General features: G+C 50.4%; 2 protein-coding genes across 28 annotated transcripts; one reads left to right on the forward strand and one right to left on the reverse strand.

Moving 5' to 3' along the window:
- Positions 1-772: 772 nt before the first annotated feature.
- On the reverse strand, positions 773-7898 carry EIF4A3 (eukaryotic translation initiation factor 4A3). The gene is made up of 12 exons (XM_030032734.2): positions 7643-7898; positions 7387-7459; positions 6588-6654; positions 6031-6093; positions 5443-5575; positions 4270-4350; positions 3700-3841; positions 2708-2846; positions 2084-2199; positions 1435-1542; positions 1221-1348; positions 773-980 (listed from the first exon to the last, which is right to left on the reverse strand). Exons 1-12 carry the CDS (start codon positions 7812-7814, stop codon positions 964-966), a joined length of 1239 nt encoding a protein of 412 aa, XP_029888594.1. The 5' UTR covers positions 7815-7898; the 3' UTR covers positions 773-963.
- Positions 7899-7972: 74 nt separating this feature from the next.
- On the forward strand, positions 7973-27638 carry LOC115348958 (ninein-like protein). Of its 27 annotated transcripts, none has more exons than XM_030032520.2 (20): positions 7973-8020; positions 9279-9345; positions 10652-10895; positions 12189-12339; positions 12618-12754; positions 12838-12975; positions 13256-13394; positions 14074-14184; positions 14811-14900; positions 15417-15425; positions 17080-17176; positions 17674-17864; positions 18886-19211; positions 21474-21674; positions 22378-22485; positions 23200-23269; positions 24429-24680; positions 25739-25951; positions 26787-26903; positions 26985-27638. In XM_030032520.2, the coding sequence occupies exons 3-20, from the start codon at positions 10798-10800 to the stop codon at positions 27171-27173; spliced, it is 2637 nt and encodes an 878-aa protein (XP_029888380.1). In that variant the 5' UTR covers positions 7973-8020; positions 9279-9345; positions 10652-10797; the 3' UTR covers positions 27174-27638. The 27 variants fall into 27 exon arrangements, 26 of the variants coding, with proteins under 26 accessions (XP_029888380.1, XP_029888517.1, XP_029888547.1 ...); XM_030032657.2 differs by having other exon boundaries at positions 10652-10757; XM_030032531.2 differs by lacking the exon at positions 7973-8020 and adding an exon at positions 8027-8322.
- The last annotated feature ends 230 nt before the right edge of the window (positions 27639-27868 follow it).

The raw sequence follows: 27868 nt of genomic DNA on the forward strand, positions 1-27868 counted from the left end.
TGTTCCAGTTCTGTGCAAACTGGTGCCATCCTAAGGCCTTGCTTCCCCCATCTTCCCTGAGCAAGCAGAAACCAATTTAACAGAAAAAGTGTACAGTAAAACATGCTTTCTTACCCCCCACCAGCAGCATAGCTCTGACCAACTCGTGCCTCAATAAGGATACAGCAGAGCTCAGTAGGAAAGCTACAGGGAAGGTGCTACAGCTGGCAAAGTACAGCATAGTGCTGTGGGGAGACAGATGAAGGGAGATGACTGGGAAGATGTAACAAGCTACAGCATCAGAAAGGGGCGAAGGCAATAAGATACTTGCTCTTTCTGTTACTGCAGGAAATGCTGATGAGAATAACTTGATGCCAGCTGGAGAAATACAGAGGCACTCACCCTTCCAAGTGCCTGCTCAAGTCCCTGGGAGGGGAAATACTCATCCGGAGCAATGAGTGATGTGATTTCTGGCTCCAGAAAGGCATAAACAACAGGAAATTTCTTTTCTGGCTATCTTGTAACTCAATTTTCTTAGAGCAGGCTAGGGCCAGGCCACAGATTTTTCCTGTAGATGGCTGATCCTTAGAGTCAAGTTAAGGGAACTAAAAAGTACATCAGGTAGCATGGCACAGCGATAATGGAAGGGTGGAGAACAGGAAGCCCTGTATTTTATGAACCTAGATATGCTGAGTGTCCAATGTTTTTTTTTTTTGGTTGTGCTAGACAAGTATGGCAGTATCTCAAAACTTCCTGCCTGTTACTATCTTAGGTTAAAGTAATTAAGCACAGGTTATGGTAAAACTTCCTTTTTTTTTTATTGAAAAACATGGGTGGGAGAAAAGACATTATTTACACAAGTTCCCAAGTGCAGCTCAACTCAAGAACATATGACCAGCAATATGATAAAAGGATGTGGGTCCAAAACAGAATTATGGAGGCTACCAAACAGTACGAGTACAACTCTCTGGTAAACACAGACCTTCAGATAAGATCAGCAACTGAAAAGAGAGAAAATGAGAGAAGGTAAGTATGCACTGACCGTGCTAAGAGCCACAGCCCCGCAGTACAGCGCACCTACTGCTGCTCCCAGGTTCTTCCCCAGGGGAAGCAAAGATAGGTCAGCCTTGGGAATGAGGCACGTGGCAAAACAAAACATCTGGCATTTCTCTTTCAGGTGCAGCACACCAGTTCCCAACTGGAGGACGGCAGCAGCCTCACTGGGGCTGGCCTGCACTCACCGTTCATGGGCATCTCGTCTATCTGGGTGGAGTAGTACTGCTCGATGTCTCGCAGGATGCGGATGTCGTCATTCTTCACAAAGTTGATTGCTACACCTTTTCGGCCGTATCTGCCTGACCGGCCAATTCTGTGGAGGCAGAAGGAAGGAGAGAATGGAGCCACCTTGGGGAAGGGTAATCCAGCCACACCCCCCCATGCAAAGGCCGATCTTACCTGTGTATGTAGAGTTCTCTGTTGTTGGGTAAGTCGTAGTTAATGATCAGGGACACCTGAGGCACATCCAGACCTCTAGCCCAAACATCTGTTGAAATAAGGACTCGGCTGCAAAAAGAAGGGGATGGTTACAGCTATTCCACCTGGCTGAGGTGGGTGTGAGAGCTGAGAAGTTGTAGTCCCCAGCACAGGGCATCCCCTGCTATTCTGTGCTCCTCCCTGCCCCCAGCACACTGCAGCATCCACACTTTTGCTGCTGTCCCATGCAGCATCACCAAACTTCAGTGAAGACAGGTAGTACTAAGACAGCTTTCATCTTTCAGAAAAAATATGATGCTTCTAAGAGTTTAAAATACAGAGGACAGAGCCCAAATATTTTTCTTTACTTACTTTAAATGCATCAACTCCCAACCTCTTCAGCAAAATAAAACAGTCTACTACTATGCCTAGAAGTATGAGCATCCCTCCTTGCAAACCCTGTGACACCGCAGGGGGATAGATGGCAATCGGAGCTCTTCCTAATTTGAGCCTAACAAGGCCTTCAGAGAGGAGAGGTATGGGGGTTTCTGAGGCCTGTTCCCTTCAGACGCTAGAAGAAATCCTGCCCTGAGGTAGCAATGCTGTAAGCAACACCATTTAAGGCACTTACCTCGCGCCAGATCTGAACTCTTTCATGATGGACTCCCTCTCCTTTTGCGGCATGTCCCCATGCATGGATGAAACTGTGAAGTTGGCTTCTCTCATCTTCTCTGTGAGCCAGTCTACCTGTGCATACAGCCAAGCAGCCTGGGTTAGCTCTTTGCTCAGGACAGCCAAATGCACTAGTTGTGCTTAGAAAATGTTTGCAGAGGCACATGCTGGTAAGGACTGAGAGACACTTTAACAAGCATTTTGGAGCTAAAGGAAGTAAATAATCCTTACAAGGCATCGGCTGTATGACACAGGGCTCCAAGAGCCCTGAAAGGAAAGGAGTTAAGGGCATTTATTCAGAACATGTGGTTTTGTTTCAGGGATTATAAGCAATTAGAGTAAGAAGCACATTCTTACCTAATCAGCTCTACTTCTCTAAAAAGGCAATTCCTGCCAAGTCTATCGGGTCTGCCTATAACCAGTTGTTTAAGCTAGGCACATCCCAAAGACAAACGTTTAACCTCTGTTCTTACTAAACTATTCCCAAACGGGGAAACAACCAGACCTTTTAACTGGATTTGTCCCAGCATTCTCCTCTGAGCCACCCTCAGAAAGTACCATGCCCATCTGATGGCTGCTGTACCTTTCTCTTGGTGTTACAGAAGATGACAGCCTGGGTGATTGTGAGCGTGTCATAGAGATCGCACAAGGTGTCAAACTTCCATTCTTCCCTCTCCACAGCCACGAAAAACTGCTTGATTCCTTCAAGGGTCAGCTCATCACTGTAGGGAAGAACAACAGCGATACCACACTACAAGCAGGTGAATGTATACAATGCAGTTAGAAGGGCTGGGTGTGCTTCAGCGGAGATCAGGCCTCTGCCCTGTGTGCTGTGGGTTGCTGGATCTATGTGCAAGTCCAAGTTGTTCTAGAAAGTCCCCAGAGAAGTCTGCTCTAGGAAGGGCCTTGAACATGACCCATGCAACAGAGACTAGAACTGGGGCACCCCCTCTGCACTGGGTAGCCAGCTTCAAAGGGAAATGTTTCTGTTCTCATCGTTTTTACATTCAAGCTTCTTGACAAGAGAGACTCAAGAAAGGAAAATGGGGCAGTGTAAGAAATCAGGCAAGAGGGAGGCTCCTCCCGTCAGGCTGTCTACACTTACTCCTCCTGACTCCTGCTGAGTTGCAGTGCATGAGGACCTGTGACATCACCAGACATAAGCTGCACCTCCAAAGGCCTTCAGTGTCAGTCAGCTAAAGGCTTTTCTGGCTTGCTATCTAACAGCAAATTAATGGAGGAGACCTACAAAAATCCTCTGGAGGAGCACAGGAATTGGGTAGGTGTGAGAGATGGATTTCCAGAAGAGACTGCTATACGTAGGGAGTATGAGGGGGCGGGGGGGCAGTCAGGCTGAGCAGCAGTGAACAGAACTGGACAACGAAAAAGTCAGAGAGACGAGTCGGCCTCTGCTAGAAAACAGGACACGAGGATGTCTGCAAACACCTAGGCAAACTGCAATGGAGAGAAGGAACGTGAGAGAGACTCTGCGTGTTTAAGTTGGTTAATACCGTGAACTGCCCAGGGCTGGACCAACTCAAAGAGCTCCTGTTATTTCCAAGGAAACTCACTCACCGTTTCACCAAGATGCGAATGGGGTCTGTCATGAATTTGTTGGTCATCTCCAGGATTTCATGAGGCAAAGTGGCGCTGATCAGAACCACCTGTGTAGCTGGAGGCAAGTATCTGTACACATCATAAATCTGCTCCTTAAAACCTGAAAAGCAAATCAAGTAGCACAGAACAGTTAGCACATTTTTCTCTCAAATATCCTGCTCTTTCACAGTTTGATCTGAAATCCAGTATTTGGCCTACGCTATGACATGAACATTAACGAGTGAATCTAACTCAGTGTCACACATAGCTCATCTCTTCCTCATTTTCCCAAACCCACTACAATGTGGCCATGGTACACAGTAAAGTATGAAAAGCAGTGCTCAAGAATTTATAACTATTGAAAAGGATGCTACAACTAAATCAGACAAGGCATGTTAAGCAGCTTAACCTGTTACAGTCTATAACATGACTATATCATCTAACTTTGGCAAAAACCAATTGTTTTTAGAAGCAGGACTGCCAGCTTGGACACCCTGAAATCTCAAAGAAGTGAGGAAAAAGGAAGTAAAAGGGAGACAAATATTTTACCTTTATTGAGCATTTCATCTGCTTCATCCAAAACCAGCATTTTGATGGCACGAGTCCTTAAACTTCGACGACGAATCATATCTGTAAGATTTCACTTTGTAAGATGAAAAGGCTCTGAAAGCAAGTGAGCCTACACTGCTCCCAGCCGCTGTCAGGGCATTTCGGTGGAGGAGGGACAGGCAATTCCCCTGTTGCCAACAGAGACTGGTGTTTGGTGACGGAAGGCACATCCAAGGGCCACAGCGTGTCCACTGCAAACTGCAACCTAGGGGGACATCTCTGCAGCCCAGCTAAGGGAGCGCTGGCTGCAGGGAAGCTCTGAGAGTCTGAGCTGTGGGGTGCTATTTGCTAACTGCACAGGACAGGTGACCCAGTCTCCCACAGTAACTGCAGCTGGATGTGAGAAACGCAAAATGCTACATCAACTTTTCGTCAACAGACTGGGCAAATCTACATCCTGTTTGAAAGAACACTCGGCTTTGTGTAATCCCTTAATACTGTGATAGAAAAGTATTTGCTATTAGTGTGCTGGTCAAAGCCATCCCAGCTTGGCAGCAGCTCGCTTTTTTTTTTTGCTTGTGGGGAGTAGCTCTATGTTCTCCCACTGACAGGTGCTTGTGTAAAAGTGCTGCCTGTTTCTCAGAGATCCAGAAGATGTGAGCTTGAAGGCTAACACTATCACTGTGGTAACTGCCATGAACAGTAAATAAAAAAATCTTCATGCCATGAAACTAGAAAGTACCAGCTGCAAGGACACCTGATTTAACAAAGACAGAGCGAGGGCCAGTACACAGAAAATGTGAACCTAACTTTGACATTCAAGTAGACCCACCTCCTCCAAGATTCTTCCTGGGATTGTAACATTTTCTCCTTAAAAAAAATACTCTTTGTTCCCATGCCACCATATAAAGAAACACTTCCAACAATGAAAAGCAAAATATAAACAGAGAAAATCCAAATACTATCTCCACTGATTTCTCTCTAGTCTTTTCCAAATATTACTACAGTAAGTTGTTACCTTGTTATACTTTACATTAATGTTACATTAATGGTGTCATGATAAACATAATTTTCATGCTATTTCAAATCTAAGCGCACAAAAGTTGCAAGAGCTTCCCGTGGCTCAACTCAGGTCCGAAGCTGGAGGTGATGTAGCCCCCCACATCTCCTTACCAAACACACGGCCTGGAGTGCCAGCAACAACATGCTGCCCATAATCCAGTTTTCGGATATCTTCGCCCACGTTGGTCCCTCCGATGCAGGCGTGACACTGGACATTCATGTAGTCTCCCAGAGCAAGAAGACCCTGTGTTGGTACAAAGGAATGGCTTAATTAACTGAGCTCTCACGAAGTTTGTATTTGTGAAGAGATGCAGGTCTGCAGATCCATATGGTGTGTTTTTTTTTTTTTTAAACAGATGTTAAGAGGGATTTTTTTATGTCTGTTACCAAAACCTCCTCAACAGCAGGCTTGCAAACACTGGAAACTCAGTTCCCCAGGGATCACAACTGCTTTAAAAGTGCTGTCCTTAAAAATTCACTTAGGACTCTGTAAAACCTTAGACTGCTAACCAACCTGGTCATGTAAGCAAGAACAGATACAGTGCAGATAAGCAAAACAGCCCTTTATCAGAATTTCTTATTCCTTTCAGAAACAGAAAGAAAAAGCAGAAGCTGTGCTTTAAGCTCTGCTGAGGAATACCTGAGAATCAGCCCCAGGCCTTGTGAGTGCTTTACAGACAGTGGTTTAAATGCTCCTACCTTCTGAATCTGTACAGCCAGCTCCCGAGTTGGTGCCAAGATCAATGCCTGGGTCTCACGAACCTGAATAAAACAGGTGGTCACATGGCAGTTAATCACAGGGCAGATATACAAGCAACAGTACTCTGAAATGTCACAGTGGAAGGATTAATCATAGAATTTTGTGCTAAAACCTAGTGTTTGCAAGGGTCAGTTGTCAGTCAAAAATCTAGGTTTGATTCTGTGCAATGCGTGCCAGCCGTTCAGACAGGTTGCTCGTGCCGTTAGGGCCGTTTGACGAAAATTCTGCCTGCCAAGAGATTAATTTAGCCCTCTAATATGTGAAAAAGGGCAGCTGTTAAAGCCCAGTTTATAATTACAAGACTTTATCTGAACTTATTTTGCCAGGGTGGGTTTAACAGTTAAATTGTTAGAGAGTAGAGTCTGGTGAAATCTTCAGCCAGAAATCTGTCTGAGGTTCACTGCCCGTAATTAAAAGATTTCAATGTAAAGCTTCGCTTATTCAAGACTCTACCAATTTAGTTAAAAATCATTTTTAGCATATGCTATGAAATTACCTGTATATCCAGGCACTGCAGAACAGAGATGGAGAATGTTGCTGTCTTCCCTGTTCCTGACTGTGACCTGAGAAACAGATGTTTGGTGAACACTCTGGATGTCTGGACAAACAGTATAGGCAATTTCGACATATTCCATCTCTCTGCTCTTTGTCACTCCTTCATTGCAAAGGAGTCAATATTGCCAACAGTGTATCTGACAAAGTTTTGTCACAATCACAGCGTGATCTGCAGACAGGCAGCTTTGAGAACTGCAATATCAGGGATAGAGCACTCCTTTGCAGGGTCTCCAGCTCTGGCACGTTTACTCCTTATCAGATCAACATTTTAACTTCCTGCAATTTGTCACAGATAATTTTTTTTTCTTTTAAGGTAAATGGTAGATAATCTTTAGAGATGTAACAAATTTTCATCTGCTTACTTTTTCCCTTGATTGAGACTGCAGTTGTCTCTAGCTTTGCTGGAAAACATTCCCAAGAGCCTCAGAGCCCTGTTCACAGACAATATCTTGGCTGAATCTTTATTACACTGACATACCTAAGCCTAATAAAAGTTGACATTAACAACTGCTAGGATCACAGTCTGTGTGCAAGTTAGCCCATTTCACCCCGTGATGCGACTTCCCTGACCCTGCCACGCAGCGGCCCATGACCACGGGTGACGGAGCTCCCTTCCAGCTCCAAGGCGGCGAGCGTGACCGACACCCCCGCCTCCTCCGGGGCCCGCAACGCTCTCAGGACACAGCCCCCCCCCCGCGGGCAGGCCGGGCCCTCGCCCCCGGCCGGGCAGCCCCACTTACTGGGCGATCACGTCTCTCCCCTTGATGATCTGCTTGATGGCTCGCTGCTGGATGGCCGAGGGCTTCTCGAAACCTGCGGAGGCGGCCGGTATCGTTACCGTTACCGTTGTTCCCGTCAGGGGCGGCGGGGCAGCCCCGGAACCGCGCAGGCGCGCCGCCGCACATCCGGGCACCGCCACCGACTCGTCCCCGTCCCGGTCCCCGTCCCGTCTCCCCTCCCCTCTCCTCTCCCCCTCGCCGCCGCCCTGCCGCCCACCGTAGGCGTAGATGCCGCGCAGCAGGTCCTCCCGCAGCCCCATGGTGTCGAAGGTGGGCGTCACGTCCACCTCCTCGCTCGTCTCGAACTCCACCTTCGTCATGTCCTCCTCCTTCATCAGCCGCTTCCGCGCCGAGCCGGCCGTCCCGCCGGATCCCGCCGACCCCGACATGGCTGAGGCCTTCCCTCTCCGGCCGCCGATGGCTCCGCCGCGCACCCAGAGACCGCCGCGCCGCCTGTGCGCATGCGCGGGGGGCGTGGGCGGGAAGGCGGAGGCGGCGTGCGCATGCGCGGGGGGTGTGGGCTGCCGGGAGGACGCGGGGTGCTCATGCGCGGGAGGGGGACGGCGGGCGGGGCGTGCGCATGCGCGGCGGCGCGGTGAGTGAGGGCCGGGGGCGGCGGGGACGGTGCGGGCCGGGCTTTGGTCGCCGCAGGCCCTTGGGCCGGTATCGGCACGGCACGGCACGGTCCCGGTCCTCCCCCACACCCTTTCCCCTCCCCTCTCCGCTCCCGAAGCCTCAAGGGCCTGCTCAAGCGTGTGGGGAGCATCTGCGCCAGCCGAGGCACGGCCTGCGGCCTGCAGAGAGCTGCTTCTCTGCTGAGTGCGCTGGGGGCTGGCTACCGTCGCCCCGTGCGAGGCTGCAGATCCTTCTTAAAACACCTTGAAAAGGGAGGTGGAGGTTACGCCTGGGGAGCGTGGGTTCGGTTTCCTGCTTAACATACTGCTTGAGGACAAGGTGGATGGGCCCCAGTCTGTGGTTACGTGGTTATGTGTTCCCCCTTGGAAAACCGTACGTGCTGGTGTCTGTGTGTACAGCCTGTCATGCCCATGTAAAAGCCAAGAGTCCAGACTCAGGAACACCCCAGGCAATTTGCAGGGGGAGGAGGAGCTGGCTGTCAGCCCTGTATCACCTCTTCTGCAAGCCCAGGGGTGTCCAATGAGGGTTGGTTTGCACGCCTGAGCTCAGACAAGGCAGTTGAACAGGATTTAGAGGTTCTCAACAGACACCAGAGGAGAAGGACCCATGCTTTGCTCTGCCTTTCTTCAGCTGATGCCCTTTCCACTTCTCTGTCCATGTCGTGCAAGCAGCTGGGATCCAGTTTTCACAGAGCTGGATCTCTGGGTTTGCTGTTGGGGCAGAGGGTTTGGATGTGGGCATTCTGCACCCCCTTATCCTCCATTCCTATCTGGGATTTCAGCAGGATTTGCATCTTCCATCTTTCCCCTTTTTCTCCTCTTCCTCCAATGATTTTTTTTCATCCCTGAACAGAGGGCAGATTTAACCCTCTTCCTGCCATGGGTACCCGGGATACTTGGCTGATCTGTGAACAAACCCTTAAACTTTTGTGGGAAAAGGCTCTCTCCTGCTTGGCAGGGCACTCTTCTGAGAACTGAGCCGAAATGTTTGACATGGTAAAATGAAGTTGTTACAAAACCACAAACATTTCCAGTCCCAGCGTGTCTGAGGGTGCCTGGGTGAGTCAGGCTGTGCTGTGCATGGGTTTTTCCCATTCTGGTTGTAAGCAGGTGTGTCGGGAGCTGCATGTTCGAGTGGAGCCAGCAGGTTTGGGGTGTGTGACCCCTGCCCTGGGGCAGACTGTGACTGATGCTCTTTCCTCATTTTTGTTACTACAGAACCTGAAGGCAAACAAAGAGGCTGAAAGTGATAAGGCTCTTGTGAACGCAGCGTTGGAGGCACAAGGTATGATGCTCTTCCTCCTCCCTATGTGTAATGTATTGGCAAGCCATCAGGAGAGGACATGGTACAGATCCTCTGGGATTTGTGGGGGAATGCTTGAGGGTGTCATGGTGCTAACACACCTGGATTGAGTTTGTGATGGGAGTCATGCTGCCTGGTCCCCATTATTCTTGTGTCAGTGACATTGGCTGTGCTCTTCCACTGTCCTTCCAGGGAAGAATACAGATAAAGGGGGCTTGGTCCTCACAGTCTTGTTTCACAAGTAGTTGTGGGGAGGCTGTTTTTAGGATGGCTGATGCGTGCTGTGTTTTCATCTGGAAGCCTGACCTAGCCTGCAGCTCCCGGCGGGTGCCCAGCCCTTCCTTGGACATGGCTGAGGCTCAAGTCCGGGCCCTTCCAGAGGAGGTAGGTGCAGGAGGCGAGGCTTTCCTCAGACAGTGTTTGGCTGAAGGAGCTGAGGAAGGAGGTGAGCAGGGAAAGTCTGGGAGACAGCTTGTTGAGGGAGGGATGGGCAGCGAGTTCTGGGCAGTGAATCTGTAGAGTCAAAGGAAGTGACTGTCAAAAGTAAGCTTTGCGTCCCCTAGGCCTCAGGCACTGGTCCTGAGCTGACGTACCCCAGCACAGCTGCATTTCCTTGGGAACACACATGGCTTCCCTTGGAGAGGAGCTGGTCTGTAGTGTCTGACCGCAGCAGGGTTAGGTGGGAAGGGAACTCTGGAGGCATCTGGGCTAGTCCTCTTCACAGCAGGGCTGACTTTCAAGCTAGACCAAGTTGCTCAAGGCTCGTCCAGTCTAGGTTTGAGTATCTCCCAGGATGGAGACCCCACAGCTTCAATGGGCCTGTCCCAGAGCTGCAGTGCACTCAGGAGGAAGAATTTTCTCCTTATGGCCAGTCGATTTTTCCATTGTTGCAGCTTGTTCCCGTTGTATTTTGTCCTTTTGCTGTGTGTCTCTGTGAATAGCCTGCCATTCCCAAAATGAAATTACAGGGTGAGTGTACCTCTTCAGGGTCCCAGGTAGGCATGGGGCCTTAATCCCCCTTCTCTCCCAAAACTGAAGCAGGATTCAAGTGGTTTTTATACCTGTCTGCATCCACTACTGGGGCTCACATTTCAGACTTTGTGGAGAGGAGTTTGTTTCTTTGTGTGTGCATGGAAATAGAGCAGCGTTAATTTTCAAAAAAGATTTTTTTAATTGTGTTCCATTTGCACTGTAAAAAAGATGGGATTTATTTTAAGAAGCTGTTTGGATGCTTCAAGCTGTGTTCCTGCAGCTGGTGAGTTCCTCTTCTCTTGTACTCATTTTTTAGGAACTCAAAGATTTATTCACTAAACTGGAGAAGGGTGGAGATGGAAGGGTGAGCTTTGAGGAGTTGCAGTTTGGCTTGTTCAGCCACATGACCATCTTTTTCTAAGGTACGTCAACATCTCTCAAGCAGCCAAGACTCAGCAATTCATGGGGCGAGTTGAAAGGCAGAAAGCTTTCTTTGTAAAAAGGATCTTGGTTGATGGCCTTGATCTGCAGCTCCTTGGAGATCATTTCCTTAACTTTGGGTAAGGAACCGTAAGTCATTGCCAGTTCCCTACACAGGACAATTCATTTTTGTTTGGTGTTTCCACAATGTCTTGCGGGGAATCCAGACACAAATCCAGCTGTCACGCTTTGAAAGGTTTCTCTGTCCGTTTCGCCACAAGAAAGGAGGCTAAAGAATGAGTTCTACTGAGAACAATTTGGGCCAAGATGTTTTGTTTCACAAGGGGGTGATTTAATAGACATTAGTTAGGCATCTGAGGGCAGTGACCTGGGGAGAGTTTTCCACTTGTCAGTCAGTTTTTGGGTATGGTCTGGACTTCAGCCACTGCATGGTGACTGAAAGGCTCCCTTGGGAGCTGCCTGAGTAGGAGCAAACCCTCTGCAGGTGGAGTGGCATGGTAATACAGAACAACAGAGGGCTGTCGAGCCTCAGCTTTTTACTGGAGAGGGAGGGATGCACATCCTAGCAGAGGGGAAAGATCACCCCAATTCTGACACTGGCTTCAGAAGTGCTGACATCTCTGCACCTCTTGCAACTCAGGTTGTCCCTTTTTTAGTGCATAGAGCAAGCGTCATCCACGTTTTCTTTGTTTGATGTAAAATACTTGTTTCGCCTTAGTGCTTTTAATTTCAAGGACTGGCAAGGCATCTGCAAATGCTTTTGAAGTAACTGCACTTCAGTGCACTAAGGTGGAAGTGAATTGCTGATTACCCTGACAGCCAGGACAGCTCCATCCAGGATCCTTAGCAAAATGGCTCCAAAAAAAAAAAGAAAAAAGAAAAAAAGAATTGTTTCAGGTTCTTTTGGCTTAAGACTTTGAGGTAACAGTTCTCTGAAGATAGGCTTCTTCCAAACTTGGTATGAAATCGGTGCTCTTGGAGATGTTACCAGTTCTGTATCAGCTTTCTGGGTTCTGCTTTTTGGTTCAGCTTGGCTGAATCTCTTTCACCTTTGAAGCTGACCTCAACCCAATTTAGCTTCTAGATCAAACAAAATGTTGGCTTGCAGTCCCCATCTGACAGTTTTCACAACACCCTCTGATGCTATATAACTTTCCATGTTGGTCTTTCTGTGGATGCTGAGTTTTCCTGGGTTAGCAGGGAGACCAAAGTGTATGCGTCTGTGCCTGCCAACATGCTCCTTGTGGCTTCCTTAAGGGCAGCGCAGGACATCTCCTTCCTGGCAGCTTGGGGTTGTTTTTAGAACATTCTCCAATATTGATGGGGTCCCTGGAGTTTCCTTTCAGTATCGAAAGCTGTCAGTTTTTCTCAATTTTGCCCCACTGACGTACCTCCGCTGCTTTTTTCCTCAGCATCAGAGTGCGCAGGGAAGCAGTCCATCCGTCCAGCCAAGCTGTGTGGGCCCACATCTCTTCTCCAGCATCAGCAACAGCAATAGATTTGCCAAACCTGAATTTGTTATTGCCATTTGAGCCCTGGAAGAACTTAGAGGAGATCCTCAAGGTCTCTCGTGCTGCTTTGACTGGTGGTGGTGGGTAAAGTGAGCAGCAAAGCCTTTCAGCAAGTAGCTGTCCGGGGTGCAGTCAGGTTCATGATGGGGTGGCAGGGTTTGGCCACCCCAGGGCTAGGGAAAATCTGGGGTGGATGTGATCTAGGCCTATCTGTGAGATGTGGGGGGATCTCTGAAAGACTGGAGGGTGGTCAGATGGTGTAACAACAGAAGTCCTGTTGGCACTGTTAGAAGAGGGAGAAAGTGATTTCAGTCTGTGCTGTCTTTGCAGGGGCTGAGTAGCAGCACAGGGGTGCAGGGGAGCCTGGCAGAGCTGCCCACAGCTTTGGACAACACACTCATGGTCCCCAGGAGCGGGCTTCAGCATGCAGCCGTCACCTCCTATGGATACAAACTGCAGTGCCTCAGGTAAGGGTGCTGGTCCCTGTGAGGACGGCCCCTCTGTGGGGTGCGTGAGATGTCTCTTATTGCACTGCTCGCTGTGCCTGCAGGATCCAGGTGAGGCAGATCGCCAGGGAGAGGGACAAGGCGAGGCTGGACTTGGAGAAAGTGGAGGGTCACTGCCTGCAGCTTGGCAGGGAGTTGGACGAGCAGTACGTCGCTTTCGAGCACACCCAGAGCAAGCTCAAGTAGGAGGGGTCCTTTTGGTGGGGCAGGGAGAATGGTTTTCCTGTGGGTGCCCACAGTCTCTGCCTCCCGTCCCAGTCTCCCTTTATGAATCTCCCACTTGTTTTGCCCATTGTGTCAGTGGCAGAGAAGCCCCTGAGGCCCCCCCTCACTACAGTCCCAGCATCTCTCTAACCCACCTCTCATCTCCTGCTTTGTGCATGGTGAGAGGGGGTGTGTGGATCTTGTGGCCATCTGAGAACATGCTCCGGGTGCCCCAACCATGTTGCTTTTTTCCCCCAGGGATTTTCAGGCAGAAATAGAGGCAAAAGAGCTGCTTTTGCAGCAAGCAGTCAGTCACCAAGCGAAGCTGGAAGCTGATACACAGTTCCTCCAGGGCAAAGAGGCTAGCCTGCAAGGGAGACTGAACCACGTAATGAAGGTAAGTAAAACTGCCCTGGGTGAAACATCTTCACTTCAGAGGAGGCAAAGCAGAGGTGGTGACAAAGATGGATGGTTTGTGTTGGTCTTGCTGGGAAGGACAGGAGTTTTATGCAGAAGAATCATCAGCCACATCCATACTATTGAATTAAATACAGAGTTTGTTCCCTTGCCGTGACATTATTAAAAACCCACATTGTCTGTTGGGAGTGGTTTGGCCCTTGGTAACACCTGAACACCTGATGGCTGAGGCTAAAGTTGTGCCAGGGACCATGCCAAAAGCAGAGACAATGGTGTCTGCGTGCCTGGGATTTTCCCGGTGCTGTTCAGTGTAGAAGTACAGATGGAGATAGCTCAGGACTTGCTGCCTTTGTTGGCTGTGAGGGAAACCATAGTTTTGTGAAGCAGAGGGAGAGATGAGCCTGTGGGGCTGACTAGCTCTTATTCTGCAAAATGCACTCCTAAGCCTGTCCTTTGGAGAGACGAGCCAAACCCCAGCCCACGTGGTGTGTATCAGCAATGTGCTGTCCAAAGCGGGGTCTTTTGGGAGCTGTACTGTGTTTGGCATGCTGATGTGCCAGTTGTTTTACAGCTTGCTGCTGAAGGCCTGTGGCTGATGAACCCATCCTGCGATGTGAGGACCCACAACATCAAGAGAATCTTCTCCCTTTTGTCTGCAGGAGAACACACAGCTGCAAAACAAGGTCATGGAGATGGCTGAGAAACTGGTGGCATCTGAGAAGCTGGTGTTGGAGCTGCAGAAAGAACTCAACTGCGTTGTGAAGGACAAGGTAGCCTTCCTCTGTTGCAGTTAAATAAGAACTTTCCAGGAACTCATCAAAAGATTGACCCTTTTCTATGAAATCTTGCATATTTTGGGTCAGTTGTTATGGTCTCCCACTCTTTGAACTCTCCTGCACGTTAATGACAACCTGAAAAGAAAAAATATTGGCTTTTAATTTAAGCCTTTTCAAGTTTGGAAAAAAAAAGATGAGGAAAGTTTGCAATTGTAGAAAATTCTACAAACCTGCTGCCTTCAAGTGAGAACTTTAGAGTTTGGTTTCCAGAAAAGAAAAGCCTTCTTTTTCACAAGTATTGAAGTAAAGGGTTAGTTTTTGTGTCTTCCACTCCAGCGAGGCACCTGGTAAAATGGATCGGGGGAAAGAAATGAGTCTGTGATCTTGTTAGCCAGTTTGGGAAAGCTAGCCCACCCATAGTTTGGTGTCTCTCGTGCATGAAGAAAAATGTTTTTCCTCCTCTTTCTGCATCTGACCTATCCCACAGGTGTCAATAGGAACCCTTCCATTGAATCTATGGGTGTAGCACCATGTCTCCAGTGATTTAGTAGAGCTTTTGGCTCTCCATTTGGAGAGGTGATAATTTCCTTGATGAGAAGTGTTTCCCTGTGCTTGTGCAGCTGGGCCAGGTGGAGCCCCACAGCCCAGAGCTCCTGAACCAGAGTGAGTGCTTTGCAGAGATTGTCCTGGAATACGAGCGGCAGTGCCAGGTACGGGTGGGCAGCTCTCCAGCAATGCTGTTGTGAAAGTACAGCTCTCATTGGCACATCTATTGGGCACTTTGGCCTGGGGGAGAGGAAGGAGGCAGCCCTGATCAGGGTGCAGAGGGGGGATCCCTCTTGCCTTGGTCAGAGTTCTTTGGCAGGAGGCAGGACACAGCTGTGCCCCCAGTAAAGCAGCCTGTCTCCTTGCTCCTGCAGCCCTCCATGGGTTGGTTCCCTTGCTGGGATACTGGCAGGGGGGAGTAGGGGTGGGTTGTAAATTCCTCCATTCCTGCCACCCTGTAGGCGCGGGCTGTTTTGTTTGGGAACCATGTAGCTCTGTGTATAAGGACAGACCACCCTCGGCTCTCTTGCATTTCGTTTTGAATGCAAGGAGAAAGCTTTTCTCCTTTTTTGGAAAGCATGCTATCAGCTAAATTCTTCTATCTTTTTGTTTTTCCCTTCCTCCTTCTTACCCCCACTTTAACAACCCCTACAAAACTTGTTGCTGCTGGACTCTGCTAGAGAGTCAAGGTGAGCCTGTCCAGGTACCTGATGTGCGTGTGGTCCAGGCATTGCTGTTGTGCGCGTTGTACCTCCTGCAGGGTGCTCTGCTCCTGCCCAAAGCTTTGGGCTTTCTGGGATGTGAGCACAGCCTCCGTTTCCCTTCTGTCGTTTTTAAGTGACTCGTGTATCTTGCATGTTGTGACTTTCTGGGTGCTCTGTGCATTGGCTCCTGAGTCCAGTGCTTATTGCATTGGCCATTTGTTCCGAAGTGCTATGTGTGAGTGGGGAACACCACTGAGTAGAGACGGTGACTTATAAAATCCCCCTAGCAAGGGGATGAAATCTGCATTTCCAGCAAAGCCGTTTCATGGATGCAGCAGGCTCTTCAAGCTGTAAAGGCAAACATGCTGGAGCACTATCCAGCGCAGCATTGCTCCAGGTGGCACCAGAGGGTTGAAGATTCTCAGTGCTGCAATTTTTCCTCCCATTGAGCAGCCCCAGAGTTGTCCATGAGAATGCTGATGGATGGAGAGGTTCAGCCTTTAGCCTTCATCTGCTCCTGGGAGGGCACCCCCTCGGGTTCATCCTTTACCCTTGTTGAATGCTGCCAGACCTCCCCTCCTCTGCTCTCCTCTTTAGAATGGAGATTAAACAAATTGGGTTTGCATTTGTCTACATCTGCTCAATTATATTTATTAATTGGGATCTTTGGAAGTATCCTAGTTCTTAGTCTCTTGCAGCCCATCAGTTTCCTGGGTAGCAGCACATGGGATATAATTTGGTGTCTGCTCAAAGTGGACTATCTGGAGGGAGGCAGGATGCCTTGTACGGTGTTGCTTCCAGTATGAGATGGAGCGTGTGAAGTGAAACAAGCAGTTACCCAGCTCCAGACACCTGTGTGGAAGTGGCTTATTGCACTGGTGTGGTGGCTTATAGCATGGTGTTCAGTGGTGGGACTCCTTGCTGCAGGCTGATGTTGGCACTGAGATGGAATAAATTCCTGTGTTGGCCTCTGAGGGTGTCTGTGCTAAGCAGGCAGCAGGACTTGCCTCTTGCTGTGCTTCCCATGGGATCAGCACCTTCTTGCCTTGCTTTATTCCTTCCGCACCCTGGAAATGTTTCCTTCCAGAGCCCTGTGGGACTTGCTTCATTGTAAATCCTGCTGTTGCCTTGTCTGCATGCAGTAGTGCTTGTTGGCTAGCCCAGAGGCCCACAGGAGTGTCTTGAGGAGGTACATGCAAACCTCTGGGCTGTGTGAGGGATCATACTGAGATCACAGTGTTTCTTGTGTGTTGGTTGCTAGCAATGGTTGTGTTTAGGTCAGGAGGGGTCTCGGGAGGACCAACCCTCCAAGATGTCTGCAAAAACCCCTGGTATTGTGTGCTTTTGCATGCAGGGGCAGTTGCTTGTGGCTCTTTGTGCTTTACAGTGTCCAGTGATGGTGGTCGCGGTAATCTGGGCTTGTATTTCTTCTCTGGCTCCTCCAAAATCTCTCATCTCTGTCTGTTTGGGAAGGAAGAAAACCTCCTACCTTTATTCTCTGACTCTGCTGGTGAGGGGGAAGCTGCTCTTCATGCTGCAAGAGACCCTGAGTACACATGGCTGCTGGGAGCCGTGGGCACTCGGCCCCCCGCAGCCCTGGGGATTTTCGTAGCTGCATCATGACCAGTCTCTGCTTCAGGTGCTGTGGGACCAGAATGGAGTGCTACAAAGGGAGCTGGAAAGGCTGCGTCTCCAGCTACAGGAGAGCAGGGCTGAGAGAGGGCCGCCAGCAGGAGGTAAAATGCATGAGGGTTTGGTGCCTGTCCCATCTTCTCAGCAAGAGCAAGGTTCCCTGCGGATTGGAGTTTCCATGGGAGCCTGGGGTGGCTTGTTGTGTCTGAGCTGCTGCTGCCAGTTCTGGTACTGGGCAGCCATGGGAGGGAAGAAGGGGGTGATGGGTAGTGAGGAGGAGGGAGACAGAGGGAAGAAGGCTATTCCAACTCAAAAGCTGGTGATGGTAACCTGTGGTCTAGGTAAGTGGGAGTGAACAGGCAGATTTTCACTGTTGAGGATGTTGAGGAAACAATGTAATAAAGAGAAAGTAGCCCCAGACTGTGGGTTGGGAGATTCAGGTTGAGCATGAGGGAAAAACTTCTGGCCCAGAGGGGTGATGCAGCCGTGGGACTGGTTGCCAGATAGATGGGGGTTCTCCATCTTTCGGGGTTGTATAGACTTGACTGGATGAAGCTGCAGCCAGCCTGATCAGGACATCCAGGCCTGTCTTGTCTTGTAGGCCTGTCCTCACAGGGCTTCTCTCTGTCAGTGTGCTGCTCTCCCAGCCCTCCGGTTTCCACTTCTCCGTGCACAGAGACATCACTCTCAATGGAGCAGCTCCAAGAGCAGCTGCGGGACCTGAAGGTGCAGCTGGAAACCAAGGTGAGAGGTGTGGGAGGAGATGTCCTGACCTCTTGGCACAACTGCTTGGTAAGCACCCTGCTACAGCATGGCTGATGGGGCATCTATGCCAGGAGGGCTGCTGGAGAGTTCAGGCTGGGGAGCAGAGTGGTACCTCATCTCTCTGCTGGCTTTATTGCATGTGCTTCCCCAGCCGATCTGAGCTGGTAGGAAGGTTTGGAGCCCTTGCTGGCTGGCAAAGGTTTTGTGGAAATCTCTGTCACCTTGCAAAATGTTTTTGTGGGTCTTGCCCCTTATGGGGAACCAGAGATTAACTCTACTCAGTGTTGCTGTTGCAGTAAAACCAGTGACAGGATCAATAGGAGAAGCAGCCAGGTGTCTCCTGAGGGCATGGGGGGGGTTTATGAGAGCCCTGTCTCCCTGGGCTTGCAGCACACTTTTAACCTGCTTGCCCTAAGGTGACAGTGTGAGCCCAGCCCTCCCTTTAGACAACAGTAAGTGCTCCTGTGAGAGGTCTCAGTTTCCACCTTCACTCCTTTTGCTGTTGAACTGAGAGGTTGGGGATGCTTGCTGGGTTTCCATTGCAGCACTGCAAGAGTAAATCCACACAGGTGATGAACAGTTCAAGGAGCACAAAGCTGCTTGCAGATCTTCTGCCTGCTTCACAGTCCTGCCTTTGTGCTCTTCAAATCCTGGAGTTTCTAGTATTTACAGGGGAGTCATGGGGAGCAGCAGCTACTCACCACCACATCTTGGACAAGGGACCACTCTGCGGGGTGGAGGAAGGATATGAAGAGCAGTGGCAGATGATGCCTTGGCCTCTTCCTTCTCCTCTCTGGTATTCCTTGCAAACAAGGAGAAAGGGGAGAACCATGCTGCTTGCTGGGAAGAGCTGGGACCCACCGATACCTGCTTGTTAGAGGCTGCTGCGTGAGACTGATGATTGCCTTAAGTTCAGTAGGGAACAGAACTGCCTGAAGAGTGTCCCCTGTTGAGAGAGACCAATAGATTGATCTGTCAGAGCTATTGGAGGAGAGGGGAGCTCTTGGGAGCATGGTGCTAATATCCAAATCCTGTCTCCTCCCAACAGATAAACTATTACGAGGAGGAAATCGAGTTAATGAGGAAAAACTTTGAGAGAGAGAGGAAGGACAGTGAGGAAAGCTTCAAGGCTGAGATGCGCAAGATGGAAGACCAGAAAAGAGACCTGGAAGAAACAGTTGCAAAGTACTGGGCTGTAATTGATAGCCTGAAAGAGCAAAAATGTGTGTGGAGCCTGGAGCTGGAGGAGAGGTTTGAGGTGGAGCAGGCCAGGGTGGGACAACAGCACACCGAAGACATTTACCATCCAGGGCAGCAGCTGGACCGGGAGGGAGAAGAGCTGAGAACGCAGCGCAGGGACAGAGAGAGACTGAGGTCTGGCACCATTCTCTTTGTGGGGCTAAGCGGGAGACTAGGGGTGCATGCCCTGCTCATACCAGAGTAGGCTGGGCTGATTTCTCACGAGGCTGGAATGCTGCTTTAATTTGGAAGAAAATCTGGGCAGTATTGCAGGGCTGCAGCTGTTTGAAGTAAGACATCTAAACTCCCCTTACATGAGTGCTTTTATTTCAGGACTTGAAGTTTCCTTGCATGTTCTACAAGCTTGTGTCAGAGGCAGTGCCCAGCAAAGAGTGTATCTCAAAACAGTGAGAGAAATAAGAGAGCTTTCGTCAGAGTTTTCTTGTTATCTCTCTCTTTCTTGGTCCTTCAGCAAACCTGCCTCTACTTGCTAGATCATCACAACCTGCTGTCTCAAAAGCAGCAAAAAATGGCTTAAATTTCTCTATATAGCCAAAACAGACTGGCTTGTGGGAGAGTAAGGTTGTCAATAAATGGCTGTTCATCTTCCCTTCCTGTGCTTGTGGTGCCAGTTCTGCAACCTCCCCAGAGGCCAAGAATGGCCTTGCAGAGGAGACTGGAGAGGAATTGGACAGGAAACTGTGGCCTGTCCATGCCTGCCCCCTCCTGCTTGCCAGCAGACCCCACCACTGCCCCCAGACTTTCCTCTTGCCTCTTCCCTGCTGTGCCTCCCTTCAGGAGCAAAGTCCTCTTCGGCAATATGCAAGCAGGGGATTTTGCTAGGCCATTATCCCCGTTTCAGGGCTGAGGAGCTGAGATATAGAGTAAGTGTGGGAGAAAGGATGCAACTTGGCTGAAGTCTGTGGCAGAGATGGGGAACAAACCCAGGTAACAGGAATACAAGGCATTTGAGCTGTGTTACCACCCTCTCTGGTGGATGGTGAGAGGGACTGGCTGTAGTGGGGAGCTTTCAGAGTTGTTGGAAAACATCTGATGGATGAGTTTTGAGAAGTGCAAGATGGTGTGGGAGCTTTCTGTAACGTTTAAGGAATTGCCTTGACTTTGCAACTTAAAGAAAACCACGTTGCTTCTCCAGCAAAAGTACATTCTGAGGCTGGCTGAGCTTTTCAAGCTGTGTTATCAAACCCAGGTCAGCAAAATGGTTTTTATCTTTAGGAAAGATGCAGAGGTTGAGCATAATCAAGAGCTGTCATGGAGTGAATGCTAGCATGAGGACAGCTGTAAGGCTTTGTTGCAGCAACATTGGTGTGAGAGGAGATGATTTCCCAATGATAAAGGCTTCAAGGGGACACCTTCAAGAGCAGCATGCCCAGGAGAGGCAGCAGTGGAAGCGGAAGGAAAAGGACATGGTCTCTCTGTGGAAGAAGGGGCAGCTAAAGTTGGAAGAGAAGGTTAATGAGGAACAAGTCAAGTTGTGTGAGATGCTGGCTGTTGAGAAGAAAAAGAGAGAAAAAGCACCAGGATGAAATGGGAATAATGCAGAGATCATAGGGCTGAGGGCTCTGGTGTTGGAAGGGACAAGGTGTCTGGAGAGCTGCCCTGTGGGGGAAAGGAGCAGGTTCCCAAGACTCAGATGAGCAGGTAGATCAGAATCTCCTGTTGCAACCTCAGCACTGAAGGAACAGAGAAGAACTGAAAAATTGTATGATGGATGGACCAGTGCAGACGTCTGTTGCAGTGAATGGCCTGCTCAATCTAGAAGCTCGAGCCAAAGCTGAAAGCATTTGTCAATGAGAAGTAAAGTCTCGATAGACAAGGGGATGTGCTTGGGAAGGAGGCAGAGAGAGCAAAGTTAAATGTCTGCCTTCACACAGCAGACACAGCAGCATGTCAGGATGTAGACAGACTTGATCTGGAGGGCAAGAAGAGGAAAAAAAAGCCCTGGGAGACAGAGTGGCACAGCAGCACAGGAGGAAACATGACATTCAGGCTGTCAAAGTGGGGCTGGAAAGGGAAAGGAACAGGGTGAAACTGGAGCTGATGCAGCTCAAAGATGTCATGCACTGGCTGGAAAACGAACCCAGAGCTCAAGAGAGTGGCAGGTTTGAGCACAAACTAGTTTGCAGAACTAACACAGTGCTGCTGCTGCTGCAAAGAAAGCAGATGCCTTGTGAAACACAAGGCTGCTTAACAACATGATGGTCCAAGACACTCTAACAGCAGCTATGTTCTCTCTTGACGCTCTATAACAGCAGCTGTGTTCTGTCTTGCTGTCCCCTGCATGTCTTTTACTAACCATGGGAGTGTGGTCAGAGCGCTGGGATGTGCTCACGTGGCTCTGGCTGACTATGCACTTGTCTCCTCTGCCTTGTACAGCTGTATGTGGGTGTTGGAGATGCCACAAGAAGCACAGCATGTGAATCCTGATGTAAAACTGACTCAGAAAGCAGCTGCTGTGAGAAGCGTCCTGCCAAGCAGGGGGAGCAAATGCCACACAGCCCATGCACTAGTCGTCTGTCTTGGTTGCTTGGGGAAGACAGGAAGAACTTCCCCACTCAGCTACTCTGCCTCCCACATGGAGTGCCACAAACTGCAATGCTGTCCTCCCTGCCAGGATGGACAGTCTGTTCCCTTGAGCTCTCCCCTGAGGAATTTGGGTCCTGTATGGACCTGGGGTTCAGCAGTAGCTATTGGATAGGACTGTCCTGTTTAACACAGGACTAAGCTTCCTTCCCACAAGTGCCTGTATTCATGGCCTCATGGAAGACTGGGAGTACCAGTAGGAGTGGAAGGATAATGAGGCAGAGAGGCTACCTTGGATTTGGGGTCATAGCTGTTGTGTCCAGCACTGTAAAATCACAGACGCCTCACAAGCAAGCTGACTTCTCCAGACATGGCTCTATTGCAGTTGAGGGGTTGGGACCACCACCTGGTTATCCTGTAATGAAGTCTCGGTCTGTCTTGATGAGCCAAATCACTTTGTTTCCACTCCTTGGCAGGCCCTCAAAATAATTTCAGCTAGCTGGAAGCCACACAAATTCAGGCTCTGATGCTATTTGTCCTTATTCCCCTTTATTTCCCTTCCCTTGAAGACCTGCTCCTTCTCTACCAATGTCTCTTGATTGTCCCCACATGTTTTGCATGAGTTATTGGATGGTTGTTTCTCAGATTTCTTTAGTTCTTGCAAACCAAATGACAATAGAGCAAGGAGCCAGCGTAGAACGCCAAGAGCAAACTGGGCTTTTGCGTGGTTTTCTCACTCTGTTGTCTCTCCCTGCAGGGGAGAGCTCTGCCAGCTGCTGGAGGAGAACAGCTTGCTGAAAAGTCAACTTGGGAGACTCCAGCAAGAGCTGAGGCTAGCAAAGGAGAGGGGCAGCAACCATGATGTGTAAGAGAGGAGCCAGCTGTGGGAGGCTGGCAAATGGGTGGATGGCTAATGCTTGTAAAAGGAACAGCCACTCAGGTGCATTTACCAGGTTTCAGCTGGCTCAATCTGCCTTTTGTTTTCTCATTTCTGAGCATGCCAGCACACTCACACCCTTTGCTCCATGCAAAAGCAGCCTGTGCTGGGACGGGTTTGGCCAGCCAAAGGCTTGGGCAGGCCAGAGCACAGGGTCCAGAGCTGGGTTTGTGGAAGGCTGTGGGGATGGGTGTACTGAAGCAGGAAAGGATGGGCTTCTTCACTACACTAACCTTTTGGCCAGTGGCCTGCTGCTGCCTTGGGAAGCTTCAGATAGGAGCTAGGGTCACCCACCGAGCCATAAATCCAAGCAGAGACAGGTTTCTGGTGCGGATGGTCCCACGAGTCTGCTAAGCTGGCTCTCCCACTGTTCTTCATCCCCTGATTTTTAGGCTTCTGACAATGTTGCAGGACTTTGGATGTCCCCAGCTGTCTACCCTGGGCTAAGCTGAGTCACCTCTTGGGGCAGAGACACCTGACCCATTCCTGAATCAGTTCAGGACCATATCCGTTTTGGCCTGGCTTTGCTTCCTGTTGCAGGCCAAAACTAGATGTATGGCTCCCCAAAATGGGGCCATTCTCTGGGGGGCCATGGTTTGCTGCTTTCTGGCCTGAAGCTGATCATATCCCTCTCCCTGACAGGAGAAACGTGAGCAAGTTGGGCAGAGAGAAGGTGGAGGAGCTGGCTGAAATAGCAGAGTTAACAGCATCGGTAAGAAGCCATTAACACTGACAGGCTCTTGGCTGAAGGATTTAGGAGAACAAAGACTGCATGTGCTTATAGAGGAGAACGGGAATGTTTATTTCAAACAGTCAGACCCAGTCTTGCTTTGAAGAACCAGCTTCGTTTTACAGCTTGTCAAGTAGGGAAAATTTGTGTGACAAAAGCTAGTGCAGGTCTTACAGAAGGGAAGGTATTACTACAAAATCTCTAATGAGGTTGACTTTACCTACTTACACTCTTTCTCCCAGAGATTTTGCTCACTCCCAGTTTCAAACCCACATGCTCACGAGCCCTTAGACATGTGTGCACCAAGGCCTGGCCAGGATTGCTTGTGTGCAACATGGATGAGGGTTGCAGGTTGTTAGTTCCTCACCCTGTTTCTGGGATTCCTTATGACTGGGAACCATAACCTATTTTTTGGACATGTCTTTTGTACTCTTCAGGGCCAGCAGCCACAGCAGGGTGGCCTTTGCTGGCCCTTGCTGGCTTCAGCTTCCATTAACCTTCAGCCACAAACCTGCTGCCCATTATTTGCTTTTCCTTCTTTGGAGGAAAGCTGTGTTGGTTGCCCATTTTCCGGGGAGGCTAGCAGAGGAATGGGATGCCGAGTGTGTTGCCGCCCTGCTGTTAGATGGAGGCTTTCTGCGGACATTTTATCTGTGCTGTGGCCTGGTCAGAGCACGGGCCAGAAACTGCACCTTGCTCAGCATTACTGCTGGGGATAGTGTCCTAGGAGCAATATCTGGGGGATGGTGCCCTTTAGTGTTGATGCGGGCTGCTCTTGTAGCCCTTACTCTGCTCTTTTGTCTGGTACTTTCACACATGCACATGGACACGTTTCCATTCATACTGTATTCTTACCAATCTTAGTATTTCTGTTACACATCTGTACAGTTGCCCCCCCCTGCCACCAGTGACCTCCAGGGCTATCATCTGTGCAGGTTTTCTTACCCAGGAATGCTGTGCTTCAACTCGGCCACCGGGCTTTGTTCAGGCTGGGAAATGAGGGCACTTGTCCTTAGTGTCTGCAAGGCCCTGCAGCGACAGCAGTGTTCCTGAGTGGGAATCCAGCAGGGACAGTGTGGGACAGGTTCAGTCTCTGTTGCCTCTCTTCCCACCAATTGGTTTTTTTCTCAACCTTTTCCAGAGTGAGAAGAGCAAGGGGGATGTCTCCCACCTGAATGTCAAGATGCGTCAGCTGGGCTGTGAACTCACTGAGTGCAAGGCCAGTCATGGTGCTGGCCCTGGCACTGTCCAGCTGCAGAGCCAAAGGCTTGCAGAGGCTGAGCGGCTACGAGGAGCAGAGATGGCTGCAAGGCTGGAGCACCACCAGCAGCATGCAGCGTGTTGGATGGAGACAGAGCTGCTCCAACAGCAGCTCAGGGCCTCACAGGAGAAGGTGGGTGTCATTCAGTTGGTGGCAGGGTGGCAGGCTGCTGAGTGGTCCCTGCGATGTTGGTATGGCCCTGCTCGGGGCTGTATCGGACACCTTCCCCAGGCAGAAAAGACTGTCCTCTTCCTCTTTGTGGGGGACAAAGGACTCGCCCTCCAGCTCAGACGTGTCTGAAACCAGTTCAGGTGCAGCTTGGGACAGGTCCTTGCTCGCAGCTGCCCCTGCACTGGCCCCTCTGTCCTTGTCCTGTGCAGGCTGGCTGGGCAGAGATGGAGGCTGAGTGGAGGTGGCTCACACAGGAGTGCTAGGAGCTGTGGTTCCCCATGGCTTAGCTGACAGAGGAGCTACAGGAGTGGCAGGATCAGGTAGGAGCTGGGCAGGGATGACAGGGGCCAGGCAGGCCATGTCTGACGGGAGGGAAATGAGGTGATCAGAGCAGGGGAACAAGGACCACTAGGATAGAGGAAAGCCAAGGTGAGAAACCTCCAAATGTTAATATCCTTATCCTGCCTTCTACCCTGGGGACAGACTCAGGGACTGGCTTTCCAGAGTACAGCTTGCCTATGCCTGCCTCCCCTAGGTCGCCCTAGGGCAAAGCTGGACCAGAGCTGCTTCCAAGAACTAGTCCTTTGCTGGTAGCAGGAAGCAGAGATGTAGTACAGGCAGGGATTGAAGCCCAGCTTGCCTGGGATGTATCTAAGAACAAACCCAGGTAAGCAGACCCTCTGCCTCCTACCATTGCGGCTCTTGGTGCTAGGACTCCCTCCCAGAGGATTCCTCCAGCAACGCCTGCTCCTCGCTGCTCAGCAAGGGGATCATCTCTCAGCAAGAGGTCCCCATTTCTCCTCCTGCAGCTCTAGGTGCTCTCCATCCCCAGCTTTGTAGGCTGCCCAGCAAGCACCACTCCCATGGTCCTGCTGCTCTGCTGTGGCCGTTGCTGCTGTGAGAGCTGAGGCCGGGGCTGAGGGTGCTTCATAACCTCTCCCCTCATCTGCAGCACGCCCTGGGCCTGTCCCATTGGTGGCACAAGGCTGTAACCAGCTATTGGCCTTTCTGTGTTACAGCTCTTAGAAGCCAAAGCAAACCTGAGCCTGGCCCAGACTCGGCATGCTCTGCAGTTGCAGCAGGCCAAGGCCCAGATGAACAATGTGGTGCCAAAGAAACAGTTTGAGCGGCTGCAAACCAGCTTGAGAGAGGAACAGTGCAAGGCTCAGCAGCTCCAGGAAAACCTCCACCGGCAGGCTGAGCAGACATGCAGGCAGCTGGTCACGATCCAGGTAAGCAGGGAATTGCGGAAACTCAGTCAAGGGTACCGGGGAGGGAACACTGCCAGCTGGGAAGGCAGCTGTGTTCAAAGCCACCAGAGGTTTGGGTGGAAGATGCTATATATCAAGACCCCACATGGAAAAATGCACTCGATCTTCAAATTCAGCTGCAATTTTCATTCCTCATGAACCCAGTCACTGCCCTGCACTCAAACAGGAGCCCTCCCCACTCTAATCCACCTACCCCAGACCAGATACCTTGTGCCTAGAGGAGCAGGAGTTATCCAGGGAGATGCTCTGTGTTGGCTCAGGCTGGGGAAAAAAAGTTTGAGCCCTCTACATGGAGATGTAGCCTGCACAGAGTGGGGTGGTTTTATCTCTAGGGGACTGGGCAACAAGGTGTTGGGTTTTTGTGAGTTTGTCCTTGTTTTCAGGACACTGTGATTCAGTTGGAACTAACCTGGGGAAAGATGGAGCAAATTATAACCTAAGGAATTAAAATGAGCAGACACAAAAACTGCATCCAAGGAAACTGTCTCTCCCTGGGGTTTTCTGGACGCAGCTGAGAGAGGGGAGGCCATTGGCTTGTTTTTATAGAAAACATTGCTGGGAAATCTGTGCCTTGTCTTAAGACCCGTTGGTGCTGACCTAGGGAAGGTTGTACTGCTCTAGACACTTGTCCCACTGCTCTTTGCATCTTGTACCACCTCCGCTGATCCGCCCACGCTCTCCTTCAGGGAGTGTGAAGGTCTGTGAGTGGGGCCTTGGGGAAATGCATGGTCCAGGATTGCCAGGGACCAGGTGAGTTCTGGGACAACACAACGCTGGGCCTGGTTGCCCGTTGCAGGAGGAACACGAGAGTCTGCTGCAGGCAGCCGTGGAGCAGGCAGAGGGGCTGGAACACAATCTGAGAAGTGCGGAAGCTGTGCTGGCAGAGAGGGCGGCTCAACTCAAAGATGCCCAGGTGAGTGCAAGAGGGGTTAGTGCTGCATGTCCCTGCCCTGCATGGGAGTGCTGAACTTTAAGCTTCCTGTCCCTGCTGTAGGCCCAAATCTCCAGGAACAAACTGCTGATTGAAGACCTCCGTGAGGAGAACAGGGGGTTTGCAATGGCCCTACAGGTGGCTGAGCTGAAGCAGAAGAGCACTGAGGAGAAGAACCAGCTGTTGGAGGAGCAAGCCTCAGCTCTGAAGCAGCTTATCGGAAAAATCACGCCAGCATCTCTGAGTGGGTGATGGGGCACCCGCTGTGGTAGCCCTGCCCCTGGTCCTGGCTGGGGTTTGTCAGATGCAGAAGGGGAGGTGTGGCTGGGTTGGGAAATCAGCTTTGTTCTCCCTGGTCTTGCCAGGATTTTCCTGGGTAGAAAGTAGAAAATGGAGAAACCAGACAGTCCTTTAAGGAAATTGGTCCTGTGGTAGCTGAATTTTCCTGCTGAACACACCAGCTTTGGTGCCTTTCTCGGTGGCCGAGTATGCTGTTGTAAGTCAGGTCTATCTGAGGGCAGCCATCCCACAGGAGCTGCCTGCACTCTGGCAGCGTGTTTGGTGGTGGTGTGGATGCTCCCTCTCTGTGGAGGGGTGCTGTTGGGGCCATGCTATTACAGCTGGAATGCCAGGGCAGGAGGGCTTGCAGGTTCCTGCACCTGGCTCACTCTAAGCAGGAAAGCTGTGTTGTGGCATTAAAATGTTTGCAGTATTACAGCACCTCCTGCCATCTCCGGTCCGCTCTGTATTTCAGTAGCTTCCCCCAACTGTTGCTGAACTTTTATTCCCTACAGCTCCTCTTGGGCTCTAGGAGACTCTGGCCCTCCTAAAGCCTGAGCCTAGGATCCAAACCAACGTCCTACTGGATTGTTGCCTCTGTGCTGAGCAGGACAGAGGGGCTGGGGGACGAACCCTTTCAGTTTGAGCCTCCAAGGCTTGGGGCAGGG

The sequence above is a fragment of the Aquila chrysaetos genome, chromosome 2 (genome assembly GCF_900496995.4).
Source record: "Aquila chrysaetos chrysaetos chromosome 2, bAquChr1.4, whole genome shotgun sequence".
NCBI classification, from domain to species: domain Eukaryota; kingdom Metazoa; phylum Chordata; class Aves; order Accipitriformes; family Accipitridae; genus Aquila; species Aquila chrysaetos.